This window comes from Anomaloglossus baeobatrachus, chromosome 6, assembly GCF_048569485.1.
Source record: "Anomaloglossus baeobatrachus isolate aAnoBae1 chromosome 6, aAnoBae1.hap1, whole genome shotgun sequence".
NCBI lineage: Eukaryota > Metazoa > Chordata > Amphibia > Anura > Aromobatidae > Anomaloglossus > Anomaloglossus baeobatrachus.
The window spans coordinates 7282858-7308588 of record NC_134358.1 but is presented as its reverse complement, the minus strand read 5'-3'; the positions used below and the strand labels follow the sequence as shown (position 1 = coordinate 7308588).

Sequence of the window (25731 nt, the reverse complement as noted above, 5' to 3'; positions counted from 1 at the left end):
TAAGGAGTAGACTGACGAGTACACTAGACTCGCCACTCCACTAATAAACATCTAGGGAAAGGGAAGCCAGATAGGGTAATAAATAGGATACAAAACACCAAACATCACCATAGCAGACGGACTCTAAAGTAGCAAGTGGATGGCTACAGGGTAATTCCTCAGCAGCTCCTTCCACCAGGCTGGCCAAAGTAGCAATAAATTCTAACAACAGCAAGAACTGGTGGGAAGGCTCCAGTATTTCATCAATCAAGATTTTATTGAATATTACAAAAGTATAAACAATCACATTCCAAGATAAATAAAGACTCTTCTCCAATCCATCATATGACTTAACAGCTGGTCAAACAAAACCATATTTCATTCAATAATGAAAACCAAACATCTACATATTTTGTATAAACATACGAGTCTGATTACTGAACCATGTAAGCCATTAAGAAACACAAAAGAAAGAGAAAAGAGACAAAGAAAAAATCAGAGTAAAGATATTTAGGTAGAGAAAAATATAGAAGGGGAGGGAGAAGTCAGGAGGGGGAGGGGAGGGGGATCCTAAGAATCTCACGTTAGACAATATGTCCCAAACCAAGATATACCTTTACCTCACATAGAACTCTATCCAAAATGTGCAAATTGGGGTGAATCCCGAAACAAAATCCAGCTCTGCCATACCATTTAGTATCATTCTGGGTGCATCTCACTTTAGGAAGACGATCTCTCCATTCTGCTTAAGAAATCCATTTCAGCCAACCAGTCTGCTAAGGTAGGGGCATTGGATGACCGCCACTTTCTCGGAATTATTGAGTGCGCAGCTGTCATTCAATGTTTCAAAAGACCTTGTTTAACTACTTTTATAGACCCTGGAATCATGGACAGGGACGGCTCCAGTATTTAACCTAAATGGGCATGGGCCCAAAGCAGCTACAGCTGACCTGCCCCTCTCAGAGCTGCTGGCAACAAAACCTGAAATTAACTCATACAATGCCAAAGGAAACTTCGTTTAAAAGAGGAGTCAAGATGGGGATGGGAGGCTCCAGTCCTAAGGCTGGCACTAGTCTCAAAACAGCAGGGAGAGGACCGTGACAATAGAGTTGTGACCTCTTGCACACTTCATGAAACATTGGTGCAGCCGGCAGGTCACAAATCACAGGAGACCAGCCAGAGCGGCGGCGATAGAAGTCTCCTGAATGCGACATTGTGAGAGTTTCCATCCTGGAGGACCACTGCAGGCCCGTCAGATCAACAGGGTTCAAATGTCCCGTCACTTTTTTTAAATACTACACACGCACATTCCGAACTCGGAGGTGGCCTGTGACGCCATCCCTGGCGTGCGCCACCACTTCTGGCCTCGTGCCTGACCTGACTTCTCAGCGACACGTGACAGCGCATGCAGCTCCGCCTTCTGAACCCGGAAGCGGCCGTGATGTCACCGCTCCAGACGCGGCACATGGAGGATGGAGTTCTGGCCAGAACCCGACCCCTGCGGTCCAACAGCCCGGAAGTTGCCAAGAGAACCTCCGCTTGTGCGACGTCGGGCTTGGAGGGGGGAAAACCTGCAGCATGCGACCAGAGTGCGGCAACATGATATCTGGATCCTGGAGACCTCCTGGCCCCCAAGATCCGCTCATCTGGAGAAACTTCCCGAGGTATTCTTCGGTATCCTCTTCCAGGAACAGGAAACCACACTGGGGCTTTTGAGAGGTGCCACCCCTTTTATTTTCAGAAAGGTTACCTGTTCTTGGGGGCAGTTACACTCTCTCACGTACGATGCTGTCATGGGAAGGGAAAAACTACAGCTCCAAGATACAATATTGATTCAAAATTAGATGTCTTTTTCATGAATCGAAGAGCATGTGCGATGGCCCAGTGAGAGCAATGATTACTATATCATTTAGGAGCCACCATGTGTCAATAAGAGCATGAGGAAATATTAATTTGCTTATTTTTTTTATTCCTATTTTCAGAAATTGAGAACTTTCTTGTGTGCCTGCTGCAGAGGGCGCATCTATTCTCCAGGAGAGGACTGTTCGCCTGCTGCAGAGCACCACTATTCCCTAGGAGAGGACTGTTCGCCTGCTGCAGAGCGCCACTATTTCCCGGGAGACGACTGTTCATCTGCTGCAGAGCACCACTATTCCCTAGGAGAGGACTGTTCGCCTTCTGCAGAGTTCCTCTATTCCCCAGGGGAGGACTGTTCACCTGCTGCAGTTAGCCTCTATAACCCGGGAGGGGGGGGGGGCGGACTGTTCGCCTACTGCAGAGCTCCTCTATTCCACAGGAGAGGATTATTTGCAACATAATCCCTTATATACTTGTTACTGTTTCCATGGATTTGAGTCACAGAAGAAAACGGCATATTTGTGATTCTTTTAACAAAAAATTTTTTTTTTGTTCTATTCCAACACCATTTATCTTCATATACTCAGTGAAAAAGAATGTTACAGAAAACAAATATATATATATACATGGTGTCCTTACTTCTTCCCAATGTCACACTGCATTCTCCCATAATGGTACTGCATTTATGCGTACAGTAACAAGGAACAAGATTCACAGAAATAACTTGGCTGCACTGCTGAGAAAGTAATGGAGACTCTTCTCCCCCCCATTATATCCATGAGTGTAATCTGTGAATTCTCTGAGCTTTGAAATTTGATTTTCCTGTAAGCTTTTCCACCTACAGAGCATCAAAACCGGCTTCTTTAGTGTGTGACTTCTCTCATGTTTGATCAGATTTACCTGTAGAATATTTCCAATTTACTGAACAGGAATACGGCTTCTCTCCCACGTGGCTTCTCTCATGTTTATCACACCTGGATTTAGTTGTAAAACATTTCCCACAGACTGAACACGAATACAACTTCTCTCCTGAGTGAGTTCTCTCATGTTTAACAAGAGTTGTTCTATCTTTAAAGCACCTGTCACGTATTGAACAAGAAAATGGCCTCTCACCTGTGTGGATTCTCTCATGTGTTACAAGACATGATTTATTTGTAAAGCACCTGCCACATACTGAACAGGAATATGGCTTCTCTCCTGTGTGACCTCTCATATGCTTAACATGACTTGATTTATCTGAAAAGCACCTCCCACATTCTGAACACGAATACGGCTTCTCCCCTGTGTGAATCCGCTTATGTTTAACGAGGCTTGATTTATTTGAAAAGCACTTTCCACATACTGAACAGGAATGCGGCTTCTCTCCTGTATGAATTAACCAATGTTTAACAAGACTTGATTTAACGGAAAAGCATTTCCCACATTCTGAACAGGAATACGGCTTCTCTCCTGTGTGTATTCTCTCATGCTTAACAAGTTCTGCTTTTTTTGTAAAACATTTCCCACATTCTGGACATGGAAATAAATTCTCTCCTGTGTGAATTCTCACATGAACAACAAGACCTGATTTATCTTGAAAGCGTTTCCCACATTCTGAACATGAATACGGCTTCTCTCCGGTGTGACTTCTCTCATGTCTTATAAGATTCGCTTTTTTTGTAAAACATTTTGAACAGAGTGAACATGAAAAAGGCTTCACCACTGTGTCCCTTTTTCCACTTATTGAACAGGAATACGGCACCTCGGTTGTGTGAATTCTTTCATGGGTATCAAGATTTGATTTATTTGTAAAACATTTCCCACATTCTAAACATGAATACGGCTTCTCTCCTGTGTGAATTCTCTCATGTTGAGTGAGGCTTGATTTCTTGGTAAAACATTTCCCGCATTCTGAACAGGAGAATGGCCTCTCCCCCGTGTGTCTTCTCTCATGTTGAATAAGTGCTGATTTATAGTCAAAACTTTTCCCACATTCTGAACAGGAGTATGGCTTTTTACCTGTCTGATTTAATACATGATGATAAAGCCCTGGTTTATAAGTAAGGCATTTCCCACAATCTGAAAAGGAGTATGGCTGATCCTCTGTGTTAATTCTTTGGTGTGTACAAAGATCTGAGCCTTGTGAAAACGGTTTTCCATATCCTTCACATTGAAATGATTTCTCCTCTTCCTGATCTGTACTTGTCGTAAGAAGCTCTGATCGGTCACAAGTAGAAAACTCATGATTTAGGTGATTATATGAGAGATCTGTACTGTGAAGTCCCGGATGTGCATTAAAGGTAATGAAGTTTTCCCCTGAGGAGCGCTGCATGACATCTTCATCTTCTACTTTACAATTCAGCGGTAATATGATGTTTTTACTGGGATTTTCTGTAACGATTAAAGATGGATTTTGGTAAATTTCTTTAAACTACAAAAGTAGAAAAATACATAATAATATTCCAAAATAGGTGTAGATATTATACGATTTTACTTTTATAGTTCATACATTTTTATAATGTTTTCCAAGGGATTTTCTGTAGGATTAAAAAAAAAAAAAGAATTTTGCTACTTTTTTCCCCCCAAATCACATGCAGTTTTGATGCAGTTTTTTCGAGCCAAAGCTAGAAGTGGAACCAGTAGAAAGAACTGCAAATCTTTCATTTATATTTCTCATTCTTTTTGGAGTCTACATCTGGCGTTAACAACAAAAAAAAGACCAACTACTTCAAAATTGCTGCAATTTCAGCCTAAAAAGCTCGTATAACACTTCAAGGCTGGAAACACAGATGCCGTTCATGGTGCAGGAGAAAATTCACAAGGAAAGGCAAATATAAACCCCTGTATTAGAAATTACATGTGTAATACCAGCCTTGGGACATGTGCACATGGAGGTTTATTTAAGTTGATTTTTCTTTCGGAAAAATCCGCATCAAGTAATACTTAAAAAATATTTTTTTTTTTTTGCTGTGGTTTCTTTGTGTATGGGGCGATTTTTTTCTGCAGTCAAATTTAGAGATTTTTTTTTTTTTCAAGCAAAAGCACCATTATTTGCCATGCTGCTCATCTTTCCACATGAAAGAAAAAAAAAACAATGGGCACAGGTGGGATTTTGCATTGAAATTACCATTGGTCTTATTTAACGAGTATTTAATGAGGATTTTCATTTGGAGAAGAATCTGCTCCCAAAATCAACAACAACAAAAAAAAAAGCTCTATGTGATTTCACATGTACGGTACATATGAAGCGGTTAGCTCAGATTAGGAGAGCTGCCGGTGCGGGCCGGGGGCTGTGATCTGAGCGTGTGTCTCACAGCCGAGTCGGTCTCAGTCCAGATGCTGATGGTTCTCTTCTCTCAGCTTTTCTTAGCTTGCTTTGCTGCTAGTCCGGCGTTTCTCTCTTGTTTATACTCTCCTTGCACCAGCCTTCTTTCATGGCTATATTTCTAGGTGGATTAGAGCTAAGGAGTTCCAGCCCCGCCACTAAAGGCCACTTTATACACAGATAAATCTGTGGCAGATCTGTGGTTGCAGTGAAATTGTGGACAATCAGTGCCAGGTTTGTGGCTGTGTACAAATGGAAAAATATGTCCATGATTTCACTGCAACCACAGATCTGCCAAAGATTTATCTCTGTGTGTAAAGTGGCCTTTAGGGATTTTTCCCGCTAAGCAGAGACCAGTGGTTTACTGCTCTGTGTTTGTTCATTTACCTTCCCAGCACCTTTCCTCTGGACTCACTTAGGTTGGTGGCAGGTTTCCCTTGCTTTCATTTATTATTCTCCTTCCCCCCTTGTGTTTTAAAGGGAACCTGTCAGGCGCAATATGCACTGAGGAGCAGGAGCAGCTCTGGGTGCATATTGCTAATCCCTGCCTAACCAGCCCTGTATCTAGTAGCATAGATAAAGAGATCTTCAGAATAAGTATTTCTAAAAATCTTATCATATACTAATGAGGCCAGGGACTAGTCTCAAGGGCGTTAGTTCCCTTGGCTAGTTGGCCCCCTTAGCATGTAAGCACGCCCCAGAGTCAGAGGAATGGTTGCTCTCACCTCTGCTGCCACCACAGGTTTTCGGCTCAGTGTGCAATAGTAGAAAGTCCCCTTTGGTTCCTTAGGAGGTACGAGAAACTGCTCGATGGCCTTTCAGGTAGCCAGGTCTGAGTTAGTGTTTTTACTTGGGTGGCTAGGGATCTTCTAATCTGTACAGGAGTCAGTAGGGTGTGGGTGCAGCTAATGTGCTACAGACTTCATTTCTCACTTTTCCTGTGTTTAAGTTAGGTAAGAGCAGAACAGTTTGGTTGTTTTTTTTACATTTTGGGGTAATCAAACTGTTTTAAACTCATCTGAAATGGTCCTAAAAACTTAATTGCCTTTGCAGCATTAAGGCAGCACCTCACCTCCAGAAAGCTGTGAATTCAATTATTACATACCTAGGGGAAAATCTCTTGGAATTTTATCTCCCACTTCACTCGTACACGAAGGATTGCCCTTCATCCGCTCTTCTTCAGCTTTAATCTTCACTTTAATAATAGTCAGATCTTCCCCCTGATTTGACAATACAATGATTCAGTACAATACGGGAAATAGACGGGAAAATCCAATGAATTTAAACAAGAATTCTATGACATCTATGACTGCAGGAGGAAAATGTCCTCACCCCCCTCTATAGATTTGGTACAGAGCTCAGCTCCATCTACCTGATGATTCTCCTCTGGACGGTCTTGGGGATACAGAGGACGGGGACATCTCTCTGGTGGGTCCTGGGGATACAGAGGACGGGGACTTCTCTCTGGTGGGTTCCTGTCATCTGTAGGAGACACACGGAACAGATTGGTTGCATGTGATGATCAGATGATGGTTGTATCTAGATGAGGCTCTGTTACAACCAGTGATAATCTCTCCTCCTTACTCGGCTGATCGTCCTCAGTCTCTTCTTCTTCATCCATAACCTCGACCTTAATATCCATCAGATCTTCACCCTAAACAGACTAGACAACAATGTAACATGGCCTTTGGTTCCATTTTTTTAGATTTGTATTTTGGTGAGAGCTCAGTGTCATCTACCTGATGATTCTCCAGGACGTCGTGATTCTCCTCTGGACGGTCCTGGGGATACAGAGCACGGGGACATCTCTCTGCTGGATTCCTGTCATCTGTAGGAGACACACAGAACAGATTGGTTGCATGTGATGATGGTTGTATCTAGATGAGACTCTGTTACAACCAGTGATGATCTCCTCTCCTTACACGACTGATTGGCCTCCATCTCCTCTTCTTTGTCCATAATCTTGACCTTAATATCCAACATATCTTCACCCTAAATAGAGAAGACAACAATGTAACGTGGCCTTTGGTTCCATCTTCCTATAGTCTTATTTCGGTGAGACCTCGGCCCCACCTACCTGATGATTCTCCGGGACGTCGTGAGTCTCCTCTGGCCGGTCCTGGGGATACAGAGGACGGGGACATTTCTCTGGTGGGTTTCCTTCATCTGTAGGAGACAGGAAAAACAGATTTGATTCATTCTGTTTGGGCAACAAGAATTGATTGACAGGATCCTCTTACATGCTCCAGTATATGTCACTGTAGCCATTCACTGACATAAGTGAACGATAAGATGACAAGTTTAATGAAAATAGACCAGGATATTATTTTTGTGTGATGATTCTGCAAAATAAAAGCATAGTCTGCTAAACCAACCCGAATAATGAGAAAACCTGGTGTCACACTGTACTTAGGGAGACACTGAAGCTACAAGCAGTGAAGCTTCAGAGTGAAGTTAGAAGGCAAACCACCAGAGGGCAGTAGAGTAGTCAGTAAACCAGGTCAGCAGCAGGAGGTCTCATCAATAGCACAGGGATAATCAAATCATGGTCAGGTGATATCCAAGGGTCAGAAGACGGGAAGTCACGTATGCAACAGAGGGGAGAGATGAAACTGAAGTTAGGAACGAGGATACAGGTCAGATGCCGGAAAGTCCAAGTACAAACAAGGGACGAGAACAAACAGGTCGGGACAGGGATAAGAGACAAGGAAGGGTACACAATAAAGAGGAGTGGGTAGTCAGGGACCAGGACAGACGGACAAACTATGAAAGTATAGGTCAGAACAAGGTAGCTGGGAGGCAGGACAGATCAGGTAACTCACTAGAGCCAGTAACACATACTGCAGAGAATAAACTATCACTGGCACTGAACTGGAGGTGCAGCAACAGGACATAGTGTCCCGGAAACCAGAGTAAGGCCGGGAGGAGTTAACCTCTGACATGACCAGGCCGGAGCTGGTGAAATAATCAAACCACAGCGGCTGATACAGACCTGGGTCATGACACCTGGCAGGAGAATGGAGCCCTATGAATCGGACATTACATGTGATTACACATGTGTAAGCACAGGACTGTCTTATGGCTTCAAATGCTCATATCAGTCTGTGCCCACAACAGTGAGAACAAGGCTCATATATACGTCTCCTCTTACCCTGTGAGGTCGGGGGCCGGTCATTCTCCATCATGACCTCCTCATACAGATCCTTGTGTCCTTCCAGATATTCCCACTCCTCCATGGAGAAATAGACGGCGATGTCCTGACACCTTATAGGAACCTGACAGACACAATGATACTGTTATTACCCAGAATCATCCAGTGCTGGTCCCGTATTAATGTCCCAGCATTCCCACCTCTCCGGTCAGCAGCTCGATCATCTTGTTGATGAGTTCTAGGATCTTGTTAGTGTTCTTCTCATGTATCCAGGAGTGTGAGTGAGGCAGCTCTGTAGTGGGGCAACGCCTCATGCTCCGCCCACCTGACTCATGGCTGCTGGGAGTCACACAGTCACCCAAGGTTTTCTTCACCAGTGTGTAATCCTGTGTGACCAAGAGAAATCTTTGTAGTTTCAGGGCTCATGAAGAATGGCTGTCTACATTAGTGCAGAAACCTCTGACATGGAGGAGGCCTCCTTGTTATAGTTTAATAAAACACAAACAAAAACTATTGAACCCTCGTCTCCACGACTCCGGCATCTGATGCTCTTGGTTCTTGCCTTGCCCTCCTCTTTGATCCCTCATCTCCAGGCTCCGGCATCTGATGCTCTTGGTTCTTGCCTTGCCCTCTTCTTCAATCCCTCGTCTCCAGGCCCTGGCATCTGATGTTCTTGCCTCGCCCTCTCTTCTTTGATACCTCGTCTCCAGGCTCCAGCATCTGATTCTCTTGGTTCTTGCCTCGCCCTCTTCCCCGATCCCTCGTCTCCAGGCTCTGGCATCTGATTCTCTTGGTTCTTGCCTTGCCCTCTTCCCCGATCCCTCGTCTCCAGGCTCTGGCATCTGATTCTCTTGGTTCTTGCCTTGCCCTCTTCTTCGATCCCTCGTGTCCAGGCCCTGGCATCTGATCCTGTTGGTTCTTGTCCCGTCCTCTTCTTTGATCCCTCATCTCCAGGCTCTGATATCTGATGTTCTTGCCTTGTCCTCTCTTCTTCAATCCCTTGTCTCCAGGCTCCGGCATCTGATCCTGTTGGTTCTTGCCTCGCCCTCTTCTCCGATCCCTCGTCTCCAAGCTCTGGCATCTGATGCTCTTGCCTTACCCGCTCTTCTTCATCTCTTTGTGACTACTTGTCATTGGCGTCACAACATTAATCCCGGCACATTGATTACGATGACAACAAAATGAGCAGAATGTTGTCTGACCTTCACACAGACGCTCACCTCTCCGGTCAGCAGGTAGAGGATTTCCAAAGTGAAGCTTAATATTTTCTTGGTAATCTCCTTCCTGTCCTTGTCCATCCTCAGTCGCTCATTCAGGACTGTTTTATATGGGAAAAATTAGAAAACTTTAGCAAGTAGAAACCTCGTCCTGCAGGCGCCTTTATAAAAAAGGAGAGGTCAAAATCACACATTCTGTAAAGTCTAGCTAAACAACAACATATGTGGCCAGAACAACCAGATCAAATCACCCAAAATATATCAAATATATCACATTTTTATTGGGACATATTTAAAAAACACATATCAAACAATTACTCCTCATTTGATAAAGCATCTTGCGAAACGCGCGTTGGGTTGTTTGTGGTGGACTTCCCTATGGGTGAGTTGTGCACTATATGGCAACATTAGGTGATAAATATATGAATTTATTGTGCCTAGGAGAATATATTGGATTACTTGCATTTGAACACATGTAAGTTCTTTTGACCTGCAGTGTATGCTCTTTAACCCCTTAACGACCGTGGGCATTAATATTACGTCCTAGAGGTCATAGTGTTACTACCCACGGTCTGCCGCCGGCAGCATGCAGCGATCGGCACACATCTCCACTGATTTTCACAACTGAGATGTGTGCCTGCCAGGCACGAGCAAAATCGTAATCTGCTCGTGCTGTTTAACCCCTTAAATGGTGCTGTCAATACGTGACAGCGCCATTATAACGGCATCAGTGGTAAACATTTACTTACCGGCCGATACCGGAAGTCACGTGACATGATCATGTGACTTCCGGTGGTTGTCATGGTTGCACAGAGTCATGTGATGACTCCTGTAGCTCACATGATATACTTCCGGTTTCACTCGGCCTGGAGCTGAGTGAGGCAGAAAATGAGCATATCTGCAGTTTACAGCTGTGTAGCTGTGATCAGCAGATAGGGCAGAGCAATTGGATTGTTGATGCATATAGCCCCCTAGGGGGACTAGTAAAATAAAAAAAAAAGTAAAAAAAAAAAGTTTTAAAAAAATTAACAAACAAAACAAAAACAAAACCTAAAAGTTCAACTCACCGTTCTTTCGCCCCACTGAAAATTAAAGGGTTAAAAAAAAAATATACACATTTGATATCGCTGTGTTCAGAAACGCCCGATCTATTAAAATATAAAATCAAATAATCTGATTGATAAACGAAGTAGCGGTAAAAAAAATTCCAAGCGCCAAAATTACGTTTTTTTGGTTGCCACAAATTTTGCGCAAAATGCAATTACAGGCGATCAAAACGTAGCATCTGCGCAAAAGTGGTACAGTTAAAAATGTCAGCTTGAGACGCAAAAAATAAACCGTCACTGAGCCCTAGATCACGAAAAATGAGAACGCTACGGGTCACGGAATATGGCGTAAAACGTGTGCCACTTTTTTCTTCGACAAACTTCCATTTTTTTTTAACCCCTTATATAAAAGTAAACCTATGCATGTTTGGTGTCTACAAACTCGCACTGACCTCAAGCATCACAACGATACATCAGTTTTACCATATAGTGAACACAATGAATAAAATATCTCAAAAACAATTGTGCTATCGCACTTTGTTTGCAATTTTTCCGCATTTGGAATTTTTTTGCAGTTTTCCAGTACCCTATATGGAAAAACGTATGGTTGAATTTAAAAGTACAGCTCGTTCCGCAAAAAATGAGCCCTCACATGACTATATTGACTGAAAAATAAAAAAGTTACGTCTCTCGGTATAAGAATGGCGGAAAAAAAAATAAAAAAAAAAAAAAAAATTGGCCGGTCATGAAGGGGTTAATCTATCACTTTCATTTGGTTGTTTCCCACCTGGGATGTATTAACTCCTTGTAACTTCTACTCAATTGTTTGATATATGTTGTGGAAACACGGGGGTCAGCGGGTGCTCCCCTGTGGAGACACGGGGGTCAGCGGGTGCTCCCCTGTGGAGACACGGGGGTCAGCGGATGCTCCCCTGTGGAGACACGGGGGTCAGCGGGTGCTCCCCTGTGGAGACACGGGGGTCAGCGGGTGCTCTCCTGTGGAGACACGGGGGTCAGTGGGTGCTGTCCTGTAGAGACACGGGGGTCAGCGGGTGCTCTCCTGTGGAGAAACGGGGGTCAGCAGGTGCTCTCCTGTGGAGACACGGGGGTCAGTGGATGCTCCCCTGTGGAGACACGGGGGTCAGCGGGTGCTCCCCTGTGGAGACACGGGGGTCAGCGGGTGCTCCCCTGTGGAGACACGGGGGTCAGCGGGTGCTCCCCTGTGGAGACACGGGGGTCAGCGGGTGCTCCCCTGTGGAGACACGGGGGTCAGCGGGTGCTCCCCTGTGGAGACACGGGGGTCAGCGGGTGCTCTCCTGTGGAGACACGGGGGTCAGCGGGTGCTCTCGTCCGCTGGCCCGGCCGCCTTTAGAAAGACAGCGTGGCTCAGGGCTCATCCCAACTGAACGCCGGGCTCCTTAACCGTGGGCGTAACACTACTCAGACAACACAGGGTGAGGGAACCACAATAATTAGACTTTATTGGATCCCCAAACAATTAACGGCACATAACACATAACCAGCAAAACCACAGAATGTAACCGGCAACAGAGTCTCACCCTTCCGCTGCTCACCAGGGATTAGAATGTCCATGCCTCAGAGCTTCCAGGGCTACTTACTCCAATCCAGCAGCACCCCGCTTTCAGCGGGCACCCACAGAGACTGGAATAACGCCAGATTTAGGAAGCTGGCTGAGATCTGCAAAGTCTGTAGTCAGGTGACCAAATTGTTCCAACCTGGGTTTCTTCCTTAAGTAGTCTCTGGTATGATGATATAATCCTGGCAGCCGGAGTAGAAATCCCTAGACTGTGGTTATGGTCTCTAATCGGAATCAGAGTCCCTAGATTGAAGCCATGTAGCCAAGTGATCCTCAAGTTGGAGCCAAAGTCCCTAGACAGAGTCCACAAGGCATCCTGGTTCTGATCCCCTAGCCAGCTCCTAAGAGCTTAGACTGGATCATGCAACATCCATCAACAACTGGTGACTTAAAGAAGTCCCTTTTTATAGCCATAGCCTTCCCTTACGATAAACTGTGCCCTTATTGGATTGGTTGTACAAGGTTGCTTCTCTTATTGGATGAATTTCAAGCTGTATTCAAATATCCAGAGACAAGGGTGAGACAGGTAAGTTACATCACATCTAGCAATTCACTTAGTAATACAATTGGAAGCTCGCATAATTGAGTTACCTGGGTGTCTGGCCTTCAGTGGCCAAAACAATTACATGAGTCAACAAAAACTTCAATACTAAACTCCCAAGAGTCTTGTAGAACAATGAGGGATTATCCCCCATCTATAAACAAACTGTCTTCATGTCTGGCTGAATGTTAAAGTTAACCCATGCGAGGCACTCAGAGTCCAGGTCGTCACATTCCTCCCACTTCTTAATATTAGCCAGATAGGATGGGCTTCCGATCATCCGTCTCCTCTTGATGGCATTGTCCTTTTTCATGGTGAGGTCAGCATCAGAGGCTCACATCTATACACCTCCCCCTGATTACCTCCCCCAGGTTGAGCAGCCATATTGCGGACAAGCACTAAGGTGGGGTCCATGAGTTGGGCTTGCATAAATTTCTTATTATCAATCTTCCCCCAGTCAATAGCCACAGTCTGGTTAGGCTTACTCACGGTTGTTGGCTCAGAAGTGGATGCTGGAGACTGGAAATGTGAATTATCCTTGGAAAAGATGTTAGAAAGATCCACATCAGGGTCCTGCTTGGCTTGGAAGTGAGTGATGGCTGCTACAAACTGGCTGGATAGTCCTAGTCCTAGGTCATTCTCCAAAATGACTGGTGTGAGCAGGTAATCCCCAAGCCCCACTTCCACTTCCCTCTGGGTGGTATCCGAAACAACAGGCTTGGTGGGGCCATCCATGAACCCCACTTCAATTTCCTCTTGGCTAGTCCTCGAAACAACAGAAGTGGGGAGACCATCCATGAGCCCTACATCAACTTCATCCTGGTTAGTCCCCGAAACAACAGGTGTGGGGAGGCTGTCCATAAGCTCCATATGGACCTCTTCCTGGTCAGACCCCAAAATAACAGGGGTGGGGATGCTGTTCATAAGCTCCACATCAGCCTTGCTCTGGTCAGTCTCCACAATGACAGGTATGGGGAGGCTGTTCACAAGTCCCACATCGATCGCTTCTTGGTTAGTCCCCAAAATACCAGGTGTGGGGAGGCTGTCCACAAGTCTCACCTCGACCTCTCTCTGGTCGGTCCTTAGGTCCAACTGCACACATGCCAGAGGGATGTCCGAGCGCTGGCCCTCAGTCAGGGAGAGGGATAATTGGGAATCTGGTAAATGGTCTTCTGGGGAAACAATAACTGGGCTTACCAGGGTAATGGAGGAACCAGTGACTCGTAGTCCCTGGCTCTGAATGTCATAGACCTTGACCGGTTGAGCTGGCAGATGGGCTCCAAGCATGGGGCCTCGGTTTTGGAGACAATCTTTATCGATATGTCCAAGGCGCCCACATGTATAACAGCGCCATAGATTGGGTGAGTCACAGGCCCTGTTTGTAGTCCTTTGTTTTGGTGCAGCTTCTGCTGGGTAGCGGGACCATCCTTCTCGAGCGGCTGGTGCTAGCAGTACGGCAGCTGGAATCCCATAAACATATTCCAGAACATAAGACCTCTCTTCCCTTGAGGATCTAGGCCCCAATGCATCCAACAACGCTGTGGCTTGAGCCATTTTGGACCAAGTTTATTCCAGATTGTCACTAGATCCATGATGTGGCACATAGTTTAAATCCTCTGGGTCAATATCGGCGGGATCCTCATCATCCTCTGCATCATTCTGGGCATCCCAACGGACTAATTTCTGGATCAAGTCTGACCGAGTGTCAGCGTTCCAGTAGATAATCTTTCGCCTCTGGCACAGATCCTGTAGCATCCATTTACTGCTGCGGTCGTAACTCCTCTCTGGTCCTTGTCCCATGGCTGAGCTGGTGGGGTTGGACATGGCAGCGTCCGAAACCTGAATGCCTCCCCTATGGCCTGCTGGGTATGCTTATGTGCCTCCCTGGTTGTTGAGCCCTGGACGGTGTCCGAAAACACCAGTCCACTGCAGCTCCCCTGGATAAATCAGGCTGAGTAGTATCCCACTGCTGCCACCAATGGTGGGGACACAGGGGTCAGTGGGTGCTCTCGTCCACTAAAACCCGCCGCCTTTAGAAAGACACTGCAAATATTTCAAATAACTGACCCGCACATCCTACAAGTGTGTATAGGTGCCAGCTGAAAAAACCTAGCAAATACAAAATGGATACAGCCGCACACTAAATGCCTTCAATGTATAAGGGAACTCTGGTACTGCATTACTGCTATATTACTTGTAGGATGTGCGGGTCAGTTTTTTATAAATATTTGCAGTGAGTTTCTTTCTGACTGAGCACTCCGCCCTATAAACCAGGCTGTGTTCACAATCCTTATACCAGGAGTCCTAGCTGCCCAGACATGGAGGTTAGTCCAGATAGTGGCATTTCAAGTTAGATTTTTAGTCTATCTGCCCAGACATGGATGTTTTTAACCTAGATAGTGGCATTTTAGTTAGGGACCCGGAATATTGAGATTTACCTTGCCGTTGGTTTCCGGGCTTACATGCATTGGCCAATTCATAAACTAAAAATCTCATTTTTTCATATAGCAGTAATGCAGTACCAGAGTTCCCTTATACATTGATGGCATTTAGTGTGCGACTGTATCCATTTTGCCTTTAGAAAGACAGCGTGGCTCAGGGCTCATCCCAACTGAACGCCGGCCTCTTAACCGTGGGCGTAACACTACTCAGACAACACAGGGTGAGGGAACCACAATAATTAGACTTTATTGGATCCCCAAACAATTAACGGCACATAACACATAACCAGCAAAACACACAAATGTAACAGGCAACAGAGTCTCACCCTTCCGCTGCTCACCAGGGATTAGAAGGTCCGTGCCTCAGAGGTTCCAGGGCTATTTACTCCAATCCAGCAGCACCCCGCTTTCGGCGGGCACCCACCGAGACTGGAATAACGCCAGATTTAGGAAGCTGTCTGAGGTCTGCAAAGTCTGTACCAGGTGACTGGATTGTCCCAACCTGGGTTTCTTCCTTAAGTAGTCTCTGGTATGATGATATGATATAATCCTGGCAGCCGGAGTCGAAATCCCTAGACTGTGGATATGGTCTCCAATCAGAATCAAAGTCCCTAGATTGAAGCCATGTAGCCAACTGATCCTCTAGTTGGAGCCAAAGTCCCTAGACCGAGTCCACAAGGCATCCTGGTTCTGATCCCCTAGCCAGCTCCTAAGAGCTTAAGGTGGCTTTACACACTGCAACATCGCAAACGACATCGCTGTAACGTCACCGGTTTTGTGAGGTAATAGCGACCTCCCCAGCGACATTGCAGTGTGTGAAACACATCAGCTCCTGGCCCCCGCTGTGAGGTCGCTGATCGCTACACATCTCTCAGGACCACTCTTTGGTCCTTTGTTTCCCGCTGTGCAGCATGATCGCTAGAAAGTCTCAAGTGTGTAAAGGGGCCTTTACAGCGACTTCGTTAGCGACTTCCCTTTCAAAAAGCTGCTTTACAACGTCCCCAATGACTAGCTAGGTCGTTCTGCAGGTCCGTATCGCTGCTGCGTCGTTGGCCAGGTCTGCCTGTTTGACAGCTCACCAGCGACTCACCAGACTTTGTAGCGATCCCGGCCAGGTTGGGATCGCTGGTGGGATCGCTAGAAAGTCTCAGTGTGTAAAGGGGCCTTTAGACTGGATCATGCAACATCCATCAACAACTGGTGACTTAAAGAAGTCCCTTTTTATAGCCATAACCTTCCCTTCGGATATCCTGTGCCCTTATCGGATTGGTTGTCCAAGGTTGCTTCTCTTATTGGATGAATTTCAAGCTATATTCAAATATCCAGAGATGAGGGAGAGACAGGTAAGTTACATCACATCTAGCAATTCACTTAGTAATACAATGGGAAGTTCGCATAATTGAGTTATCTGTGTGTCTGGCCTTCAGTGGCCAAAACAATTACATGAGTCAACAAAAACTTCAATACTAAACTCCCAAGAGTCTTGTAGAACAATGAGGGATTATCCCCCATCTATAAACAAACGGTCTTCATGTCTGGCTGAATGTTAAGAAAGTTAACCCATGCGAGGCACTCAGAGACCATGTCATCACATATGTGTTTAAATATGTCCCAATAAGAATGTGATATATTTTATCTATTTTGGCACATATCTTGTTGCTCATACTTACAGGTCCCACGACGCATCCTGCAGACTTTGTCTACCGGTCGCTTCTGCTTCCACGTCCAATCATTGCTGTGTCCGTCGGTAATCAACACTGACTAAAGGACCTTCCATGACGTCATAGCCATGTGACCAGTCTGGTGTGAATGTTGTACAGACATTGGCTTACAGACTGGTCACATGGCTATGACATCATAGAAGGTCCAGTGTTTACCCCCGGAAGTTTTCACTGTACTGCTTGTCACTAGGCAATCTTCGGCAGTTTTCGGCCGTGTTCGCAGTGACCTCAGGGTTCACCCGAGCCCATGGCTCATAAATTCGATTAAACTTTGACTGTCACTGTGCAAGTCTCGCATTGGTATCACCCGGTACAGCGAACACGCTCCTGACAGGAGCGGTCAGCTGTATGTATTTCCATGTAGCTGAGGTGCTCGTGTCCGGAGAGTGTCAGTCTGTGTCGGGTGATACGGATGCGAGACTGCACGAGTCATACGTAAGTGGAATCATACCCTCAGTGTCAGTCTGCTTCTCACTGTGTATAGACGCTTGTCTGTACAGTGATGAAGCAGAGCTGACATTGCTCTCTTTGCTTCTCACTGTGTATAGACGCTTGTCTGATGACAATGCTTTACCTGTGGACCACGTTAGACTAAGGATTTTTTTTATAATAAAGATGGAGGCTAAATGTTTTTTTTAATTTTACTTCTAATAAAAAAAAAAAATCTCTGTGTTATGGTTTTTTTTTTACTGTTTACTAGAGATTCATGGTGGCCATGTCTAATTTGGCGTGACACCATGAATTTCGGGCTTAGTACCAGCTGAGAATACAAAGCTGGTATTAACCCCTTTATTACCCAGCGTGCCACCACCATCAGGGCCGCTGGACGAGCCAGGTAAAGTGCCTGGAAATGGCGCTAAGAAACAATGCGCCATTTTCAAGGACGGTTGCGGTTTTTAGCGTGGGGGGCCCAGTTTACAAGGCCTACATTACAAAACGGTGATGGTGAAGAAGCGAGACGGGAGCCCCCACATTGGGGTCTGATCAGACATGGAGGAATTGATAGTTATTCCCATTGTGAAGGAGGACGGCGGATTCTTATTCTGTAATTATTTACTTTTGTGTTTTTCAGGATTAACAACAAAAATAAAAAAAATCATAACAATAAAATACTGAGGAGCCGCGAGGAGGAGGAACTGACAGCCGCCACAAAAATGATAAAACAGGCCCCGAAGCGAGATACTGAAAGGGTTAATGGCCACTGCCTGACCCCCCATTACACAGTGACACCCCATATCTAACCCAGGTCTCCCCGGAACAGACCAGACCGGGTCTGGGCCCAAACACATTTAACTCCTTAAAATCACCAGTTCCTTATTCTGATTTGTCACCTTGGCCGGTCTGGTCCGGGCTGCAGAGACCTGGCTCACATGTGGGCATCGCTGGTGTCGGATCGTTTAAAGGGAACCTGTCACTATAAGGCCGGGGGCCACACGGGGATTACTGTGATCCTCGCATGACACTTGGCTCACGCTGGCAGTACAGCAGAGCCGAGTGTCATGAAAGTGTCTCTGCGACTGAGGTCCAACTGTGCGAGCAGACCTTAGCCGCGGGGGGCGGGCTGGCGCTGAGGAGAGGAGGTCCGGCGCTGAGGAGGAGAGGGCTGGCGCTGAGGAGGGGCGGGCCGGCGCTGAGGAGAGGAGGTCCGGCGCTGAGGAGGAGAGGGCTGACGCTGAGGAGGGGCGGTCCGGCGCTGAGGAGGAGAGGGCTGGCGCTGAGGAGGAGAGGGCCGGCGCTGAGGAGAGGAGGTCCGGCGCTGAGGAGGGGCGGGCTGGCGCTGAGGAGGAGAGGGCTGGCGCTGAGGAGAGGAGGTCCAGCGCTGAGGAGGAGAGGGCTGGCGCTGAGGAGGAGAGGGCCGGCGCTGAGGAGAGGAGGTCCGGCGCTGAGGAGGGGCGGGCTGGCGCTGAGGAGGAGAGGGCCGGCGCTGAGGAGAGGAGGTCCGGCGCTGAGGAGAGGAGGTCCGGCGCTGAGGAGAGGAGGTCCGGCGCTGAGGAGAGGGCCGGCGCTGAGGAGAGGAGGTCCGGCGCTGAGGAGAGGAGGTCCGGCGCTGAGGAGGGGCGGGCTGGCGCTGAGGAGGAGAGGGCCGGCGCTGAGGAGAGGAGGTCCGGCGCTGAGGAGGGGCGGGCCGGCGCTGAGGAGGAGAGGGCCGGCGCTGAGGAGGAGAGGGCCGGCGCTGAGGAGAGGGCCGGCGCTGAGGAGAGGGCCGGCGCTGAGGAGGAGAGGGCTGGCGCTGAGGAGGAGAGGGCTGGCGCTGAGGAGGGGCGGGCCGGCGCTGAGGAGGGGCGGGCCGGCGCTGAGGAGAGGAGGTCCGGCGCTGAGGAGGGGCGGGCCGGCGCTGAGGAGAGGAGGTCCGGCGCTGAGGAGGAGAGGGCTGGCGCTGAGGAGGGGCGGGCCGGCGCTGAGGAGAGGAGGTCCGGCGCTGAGGAGGAGAGGGCTGGCGCTGAGGAGAGGGCTGGCGCTGAGGAGGAGAGGGCTGGCGCTGAGGAGGGGCGGGCCGGCGCTGAGGAGAGGAGGTCCGGCGCTGAGGAGGGGCGGTCCGGCGCTGAGGAGGGGCGGGCCGGCGCTGAGGAGGAGAGGGCTGGCGCTGAGGAGGGGCGGGCCGGCGCTGAGGAGAGGAGGTCCGGCGCTGAGGAGGGGCGGGCCGGCGCTGAGGAGAGGAGGTCCGGCGCTGAGGAGAGGAGGTCCGGCGCTGAGGAGAAAGAGGGCCGGCGCTGAGGAGGAGAGGGCCGGCGCTGAGGAGGAGAGGGCCGGCGCTGAGGAGGAGAGGGCCGGCGCTGAGGAGGAGAGGGCCGGCGCTGAGGAGGAGAGGGCCGGCGCTGAGGAGGAGAGGGCCGGCGCTGAGGAGGAGAGGGCCGGCGCTGAGGAGGAGAGGGCCGGCGCTGAGGAGGAGAGGGCCGGCGCTGAGGAGGAGAGGGCCGGCGCTGAGGAGGAGAGGGCCGGCGCTGAGGAGGAGAGGGCTGGCGCTGAGGAGGAGAGGGCTGGCGCTGAGGAGGAGAGGGCTGGCGCTGAGGAGGAGAGGGCTGGCGCTGAGGAGGGGCGGGCCGGCGCTGAGGAGAGGAGGTCTGGCGCTGAGGAGGAGAGGGCTGGCGCTGAGGAGAGGAGGTCCGGCGCTGAGGAGGAGAGGGCCGGCGCTGAAGAGAGGAGGTCCGGCGCTGAGGAGAGGAGGTCCGGCGCTGAGGAGAGGAGGTCCGGCGCTGAGGAGAGGAGGTCCGGCGCTGAGGAGAGGAGGTCCGGCGCTGAGGAGAGGAGGTCCGGCGCTGAGGAGAGGAGGTCCGGCGCTGAGGAGAGGAGGTCCGGCGCTGAGGAGAGGAGGTCCGGCGCTGAGGAGGAGAGGGCTGGCGCTGAGGAGGAGAGGGCTGGCGCTGAGGAGGGGAGGTCCGGCGCTGAGGAGAGGAGGTCCGGCGCTGAGGAGAGGAGGTCCGGCGCTGAGGAGAGGAGGTCCGGCGCTGAGGAGGAGAGGGCTGGCGCTGAGGAGAGGAGGTCCGGCACTGAGGAGGAGAGGGCTGGCGCTGAGGAGGAGAGGGCTGGCGCTGAGGAGGAGAGGGCTGGCGCTGAGGAGGGGAGGTCCGGCGCTGAGGAGAGGAGGTCCGGCGCTGAGGAGAGGAGGTCCGGCGCTGAGGAGAGGAGGTCCAGCGCTGAAGAGGAGAGGGCTGGCGCTGAGGAGGGGCGGTCCGGCGCTGAGGAGAGGAGGTCCGGCGCTGAGGAGAGGAGGTCCGGCGCTGAGGAGAGGAGGTCCGGCGCTGAGGAGGAGAGGGCTGGCGCTGAGGAGAGGAGGTCTGGCGCTGAGGAGAGGAGGGCTGGCGCTGAGGAGAGGAGGTCTGGCGCTGAGGAGAGGAGGTCCGGCGCTGAGGAGGAGAGGGCTGGCGCTGAGGAGAGGAGGTCCGGCGCTGAGGAAGAGAGGGCTGGCGCTGAGGAGAGGAGGTTCGGCGCTGAGGAGGAGAGGGCTGGCGCTGAGGAGGAGAGGGAGGGATTTCTCTCCCTCTCTCCTCCGTAGTCGGCTAGTGCGATTCTCGCTCTGCACTCACAGTACACCGGTGTAACGCGAGTGCAGTGCGATTTTTCTCTCACTCCATTGACTTGAATGGGTGCGAGAGAAAGAGTCTCACATTCCCCCCGCAGCATGCTGCCATTGTTTTCTCGGTCCGATTAGGGCTGAGAGGATAATTGCTCATGTGCGCTGACACACAGGCTAATATTGGTCCGAGGGGAATGCGATGATTTATCACACTCCACTCGCACCGATTTTCATGCCGTGTGGCTCAGGCCTTAACGACCCATGACGTACTGGGTACGCAGTGTGTGAACATAGCCTAACTAAAAGTCTCCCCTTCTGCAGCTCCTGGGCTGTGGTCTATGAAGTGCACCTTGTCCCCAACTCCCCTTCCAGACCCCAAAAATAACTTTATAAAACTTGACTATTAGGTATTCTAATTTGTTGGCCAGATGGGCGGGCTCATTTTCTGCTCCTTTCCCCCCTCCTGCCGCTGTTCGCCGTCCTCCTTTCTTGATTGATGGGTGACGCCTCCATCATCATCCTCGTTGCATTTTAAAATGTCGCGCCTGTGCAGTTGGGTCTCCTTGCGCAGGCGCAGTTTGCTCTGCCATATCGCTGGCAGAGCAGAAAACAGCTGCCCTCGCGCACGCCGGTGAGCTAAATGCGCAGGCGCGAGATTATAGGCAGGTACGAGCATGGCGCTGGTGACGTAAATGCGCAGGCACATGAGCACGCCCATCTGAACCCCACAGGTAATTAGCATATGTAACAGCCAGGTTTTATAAAGTTATTTTTGGGGTCTGGAAGGGGAGTCAGGGCCAAGGTGCACCTTCATAGAATGCAGCCCCGGAGCTGCAGAAGGGGGCACTTTTTGTTAGGCTATGTTCACACACTGCGTTTTTGCTGCAGAAATTTCTTGAGAAATTCTTGTAACCTTTCTGCAGACATTCCCCAGCCAAACCTATGGCAAAAAAATTAGTTGTGCGCACAATGCGTTTTTTTCTCAAGGAAATTCTTTCTGTAGATTTTCTTGAGAAAAAGAATGAGCCGTCGCTTCTTTTCTGCAGGTAACTGCGTTATTCACTGCATTGACTGTAATGTAATCATGAAATAGCGCAGGCAGCAAATCCGGTGCGTTTCATTGCGTTTTCCTGCGTTATTCCCGCATTATTTCACGTTTTTCGGGACATAATGTTCATCACTGCCTGCGTTTTGCAGGAAGTGATGTCATTATGACAGGAAGAGGAAGCGGAGCAGAGAGTAAACACACACAGGTCACACCCAATCCCTGGAAGCCGCACAGAAGCGCTTCCGTGTGACCTCCATCAGGTGCCCGTGCAGTCCGTGTCCCGCTCCAGCCCCGCCGCTGCCTGCACTGCAGTGTCAGTGTCTGCCCGCAGTATCAGCAGCTTCTCACACTGCAGTGCGTGCAGCCGTGAGGATGATGAGCGCTGCTGTCAGGAGGTGAGATGAGATCATTACTGCTGTGACGATCTCCTGCCTCCTGACGTCACTGCCGTCTATGCCCGTCTCGCGGGCGGCCCGAGACTGTCACTAGCGGTGACGTCACGGGCTCCCGCGTATTGCTGAGAACGCGGCGGGCAATGGAAGTCAGTGACAGCACTGATGGCAGGACTGCAAATCGTCACAGCAGATAGTGATCTCATCTAACCTCCTGACGTCGGCGCTCGTCATCCCCTGCAGTGACCTGGGCTGACCTAATGATGTTAGCTCAGGTCACTGCACGGCTCTCCCAGCCAATGGGGAACATTCTGCTCTTCATTGAATGGGACAGTGACTATGGTATGGATCGCCGTGGGACCCCCTCATTGGATTACGCCGGACCTGGATTTGATTGTTCTTTTCAATAAATTGGTGAAAGAGGGAATGTTTTGGGGAGTGTTTTTTTTAAATAAAAAAAAAAAAAATAGACAAAAAAAGTTTTATTACTGACTGGGTTTCTGATAGACGCTTGACATCATTAACCCCAGGGCTTGATACCAGGTGACATTACACATCTGGCATCAACCCCATATATTACCCCGTTTGCCACCGCACCAGGGCAACTGGATGAATTGGGGCGAAGCACCAGGATTGGCGCATCTAATGGATGCGCCACTTCTGGAGTGGCTGCGGCCTGCTATTTTTACGCTGGGGAGGGTCCAATAACGGTGGACCTCCCTAGTATGAGAATACCAGACCCCAGCTGTCTGCTTTACCTTGGCTGGTGATCCAATTTGGGGGGGGGACCCCACGTTTTTTGTTTTAAATTATTTATTGAATGTAAAATAACGGCGTGGGGTGCCCTCAGTTTTTGATTACCAGCCAAGGTGAAGCTGCCAGCTGTGGTCTGCAGCCGTCTGCTTTACCCTAGCTGGCTACAAAAGATAGGGGGACCTCACGTCGGTTTTTTTTTTTTATTTAATTCATCTATCCATCCATCTATATTATTTATTACTGTTAAAGCATTAAAAAATGCAGGGACCAACCTGCAAAAAACGCACCAAAACGTGGTAAAAATGCATGTGTTTTTCTGTGCGTCATTGGTGCGTTTTTTTTAATGCAACTGCGCTAATCCCACACTCAAGAAGTTTCTTAAAAAAATCCTTTTTCTAGTGCGCACAATAGTGAAACAACTGGTGACAGGTTCCCTTTAACCCTTTCAGTATCACACTTTGGTGCAGGTTATATTTTGTGGCTTTTCGGTGTCTCCACCTCTCGGCTCCTCGTTGTATTTTATTGTGATTTTTTTATTTTTGTTCTTAAACCTGAAAAAACAGAAAATAAATAATTACTGAATAATCAGCCAACGTAAGCCTCGCGCAGCCTCCGCAATCCGCCGCCCAGCCTTGCGCAGCCTCCGCAATCCGCCGCCCAGCCTTGTGCAGCCTCCGCAATCCGCCGCCCAGCCTTGTGCAGCCTCCGCAATCTGCCGCCCAGCCTTGTGCAGCCTCCGCAATCCGCCGCCCAGCCTTGTGCAGCCTCCGCAATCTGCCGCCCAGCCTTGTGCAGCCTCCGCAATCTGCCGCCCAGCCTTGTGCAGCCTCCGCAATCTGCCGCCCAGCCTTGTGCAGCCTCCGCAATCCGCCGCCCAGCCTTGTGCAGCCTCCGCAATCTGCCGCTCAGCCTTGTGCAGCCTCCGCAATCCGCCGCCCAGCCTTGTGCAGCCTCCGCAATCTGCCGCTCAGCCTTGTGCAGCCTCCGCAATCCGCCGCCCAGCCTTGTGCAGCCTCCGCAATCCACCGCCCAGCCTTGTGCAGCCTCCGCAATCCGCCGCCCAGCCTTGTGCAGCCTCCCAGCCTCCGCAATCCACCGCCCAGCCTTGTGCAACCTCCGCAATCCGCCGCCCAGCCTTGTGCAGCCTCCCAGCCTCCGCAATCCACCGCCCAGCCTCCGCAATCCGCCGCCCAGCCTTGTGCAGCCTCCCAGCCTCCGCAATCCACCGCCCAGCCTCCGCAATCCGCCGCCCAGCCTTGTGCAGCCTCCCAGCCTCCGCAATCTGCCGCCCAGCCTTGTGCAGCCTCCCAGCCTCCGCAATCCACCGCCCAGCCTTGTGCAGCCTCCCAGCCTCCGCAATCTGCCGCCCAGCCTTGTGCAGCCTCCCAGCCTCCGCAATCCACCGCCCAGCCTTGTGCAGCCTCCCAGCCTCCATTGTCCGCCGCCCAGCCTCCATTGTCCGCCGTGCCGCCATCTAGTGGAGGATTGATTCATTGCAGATTTTACCACATTTAGAACAAACGACTAAAAAAAAGAGGTTCTGCAGCAGCTTAGGTGACACAGTGCAGGGGAGCGGAGGGACGGCCGGAGACTGGGGACAGAAAGAGAACGGCTCTCACCACGATAAGTGCCCCGGACACCTCACCTGAAGAATAGCGGCGGAGGAGGGGACCCGTGTGTCATATACATACCCAGACTCCGAGGAATGACGGGAAATATTCCACTGGCTGATAACAGAGAGAACGAGAAGTCCCCGCACCCAGCAGCATAGACCAGCAAGACCTTCCCGTATATGCTACAATGTATGGGCTCCCTCCAGGTTTGACGTCATTTGTCACGTGATAGCGACGCGTGATTGTAGTGTACAGGAGGAAACATCGCCACGCCCACTAACCTGGAAGGAGCCCCTACATTCTAGACTTAACTGCCCTGCTGGTCTCAGCTGCTGGGTGCGGGGACGTCTTGTTCTCTCTGTTATCAGCCAGTGGAATATTTGCCGTCATTCAGGCAGTTCTTCTTTATAGAGGATATTTCCCCCGCACTCTATATTGGGGGATTGGTGACGCTGCTGTGTCTATGGCTCCAGCTCTCAGGTGAGATCAAAGGAGAGTTCTGATGTTTATAGTTGTGTTAAATTTGGCTAAGAATCTGCTCCCTGTATACTGAGAAGAGGGGGGCGAGGGGGAAGGGAATGGGGCGAGGGGGAAGGGAAGGGGGCGAGGGGGAAGAGAAGGGGGCGAGGGGGAAGAGAAGGGGGCGAGGGGGAAGGACGGGCGAGGGGGAAGGGAAGGGGGCGAGGGGGAAGAGAAGGGGGCGAGGGGGAAGGACGGGCGAGGGGGAAGAGAAGGGGGCGAGGGGGAAGGACGGGCGAGGGGGAAGAGAAGGGGGCGAGGGGGAAGGACGGGCGAGGGGGAAGAGAAGGGGGCGAGGGGGAAGGGAATGGGGCGAGGGGGAAGGGAAGGGGGCGAGGGGGAAGAGAAGGGGGCGAGGGGGAAGGACGGGCGAGGGGGAAGAGAAGGGGGCGAGCGGGAAGGGAAGGGAGCGAGGGGGAATGACGGGCGAGGGGGAAGAGAAGGGGGCGAGGGGGAAGGACGGGCGAGGGGGAAGAGAAGGGGGCGAGGGGGAAGGGAAGGGAGCGAGGGGGAATGACGGGCGAGGGGGAAGAG

At 50.1% G+C, this 25731-nt stretch overlaps 1 protein-coding gene across 1 annotated transcript; it reads right to left on the bottom strand.

The window, feature by feature from the left end:
* Positions 1-237: 237 nt before the first annotated feature.
* LOC142316912 (uncharacterized) lies at positions 238-24895 on the bottom strand. Its single transcript, XM_075352689.1, has 11 exons — positions 24757-24895; positions 9512-9609; positions 8492-8677; positions 8292-8415; positions 7218-7306; positions 7063-7132; positions 6880-6968; positions 6725-6794; positions 6513-6622; positions 6246-6360; positions 238-4206 (listed from the first exon to the last, which is right to left on the bottom strand). The coding sequence occupies exons 2-11, from the start codon at positions 9587-9589 to the stop codon at positions 2717-2719; spliced, it is 2421 nt and encodes an 806-aa protein (XP_075208804.1). The 5' UTR covers positions 9590-9609; positions 24757-24895; the 3' UTR covers positions 238-2716.
* Positions 24896-25731: the final 836 nt, after the last annotated feature.

Excerpts from the sequence above, each read along its gene's own strand:
- LOC142316912 (XM_075352689.1), bottom strand. The coding sequence starts at position 9,589 with ATGGACAAGGACAGGAAGGAGATTACCAAGAAAATATTAAGCTTCACT. Across the intron at positions 8,416-8,491 it reads TCGAGCTGCTGACCGGAGAG|GTTCCTATAAGGTGTCAGGA; the intron begins GTGGGAATGCTG and ends TGTGTCTGTCAG. Across the intron at positions 6,795-6,879 it reads ACGTCCTGGAGAATCATCAG|GGTGAAGATCTGATGGATAT; the intron begins GTAGATGACACT and ends TAGTCTGTTTAG.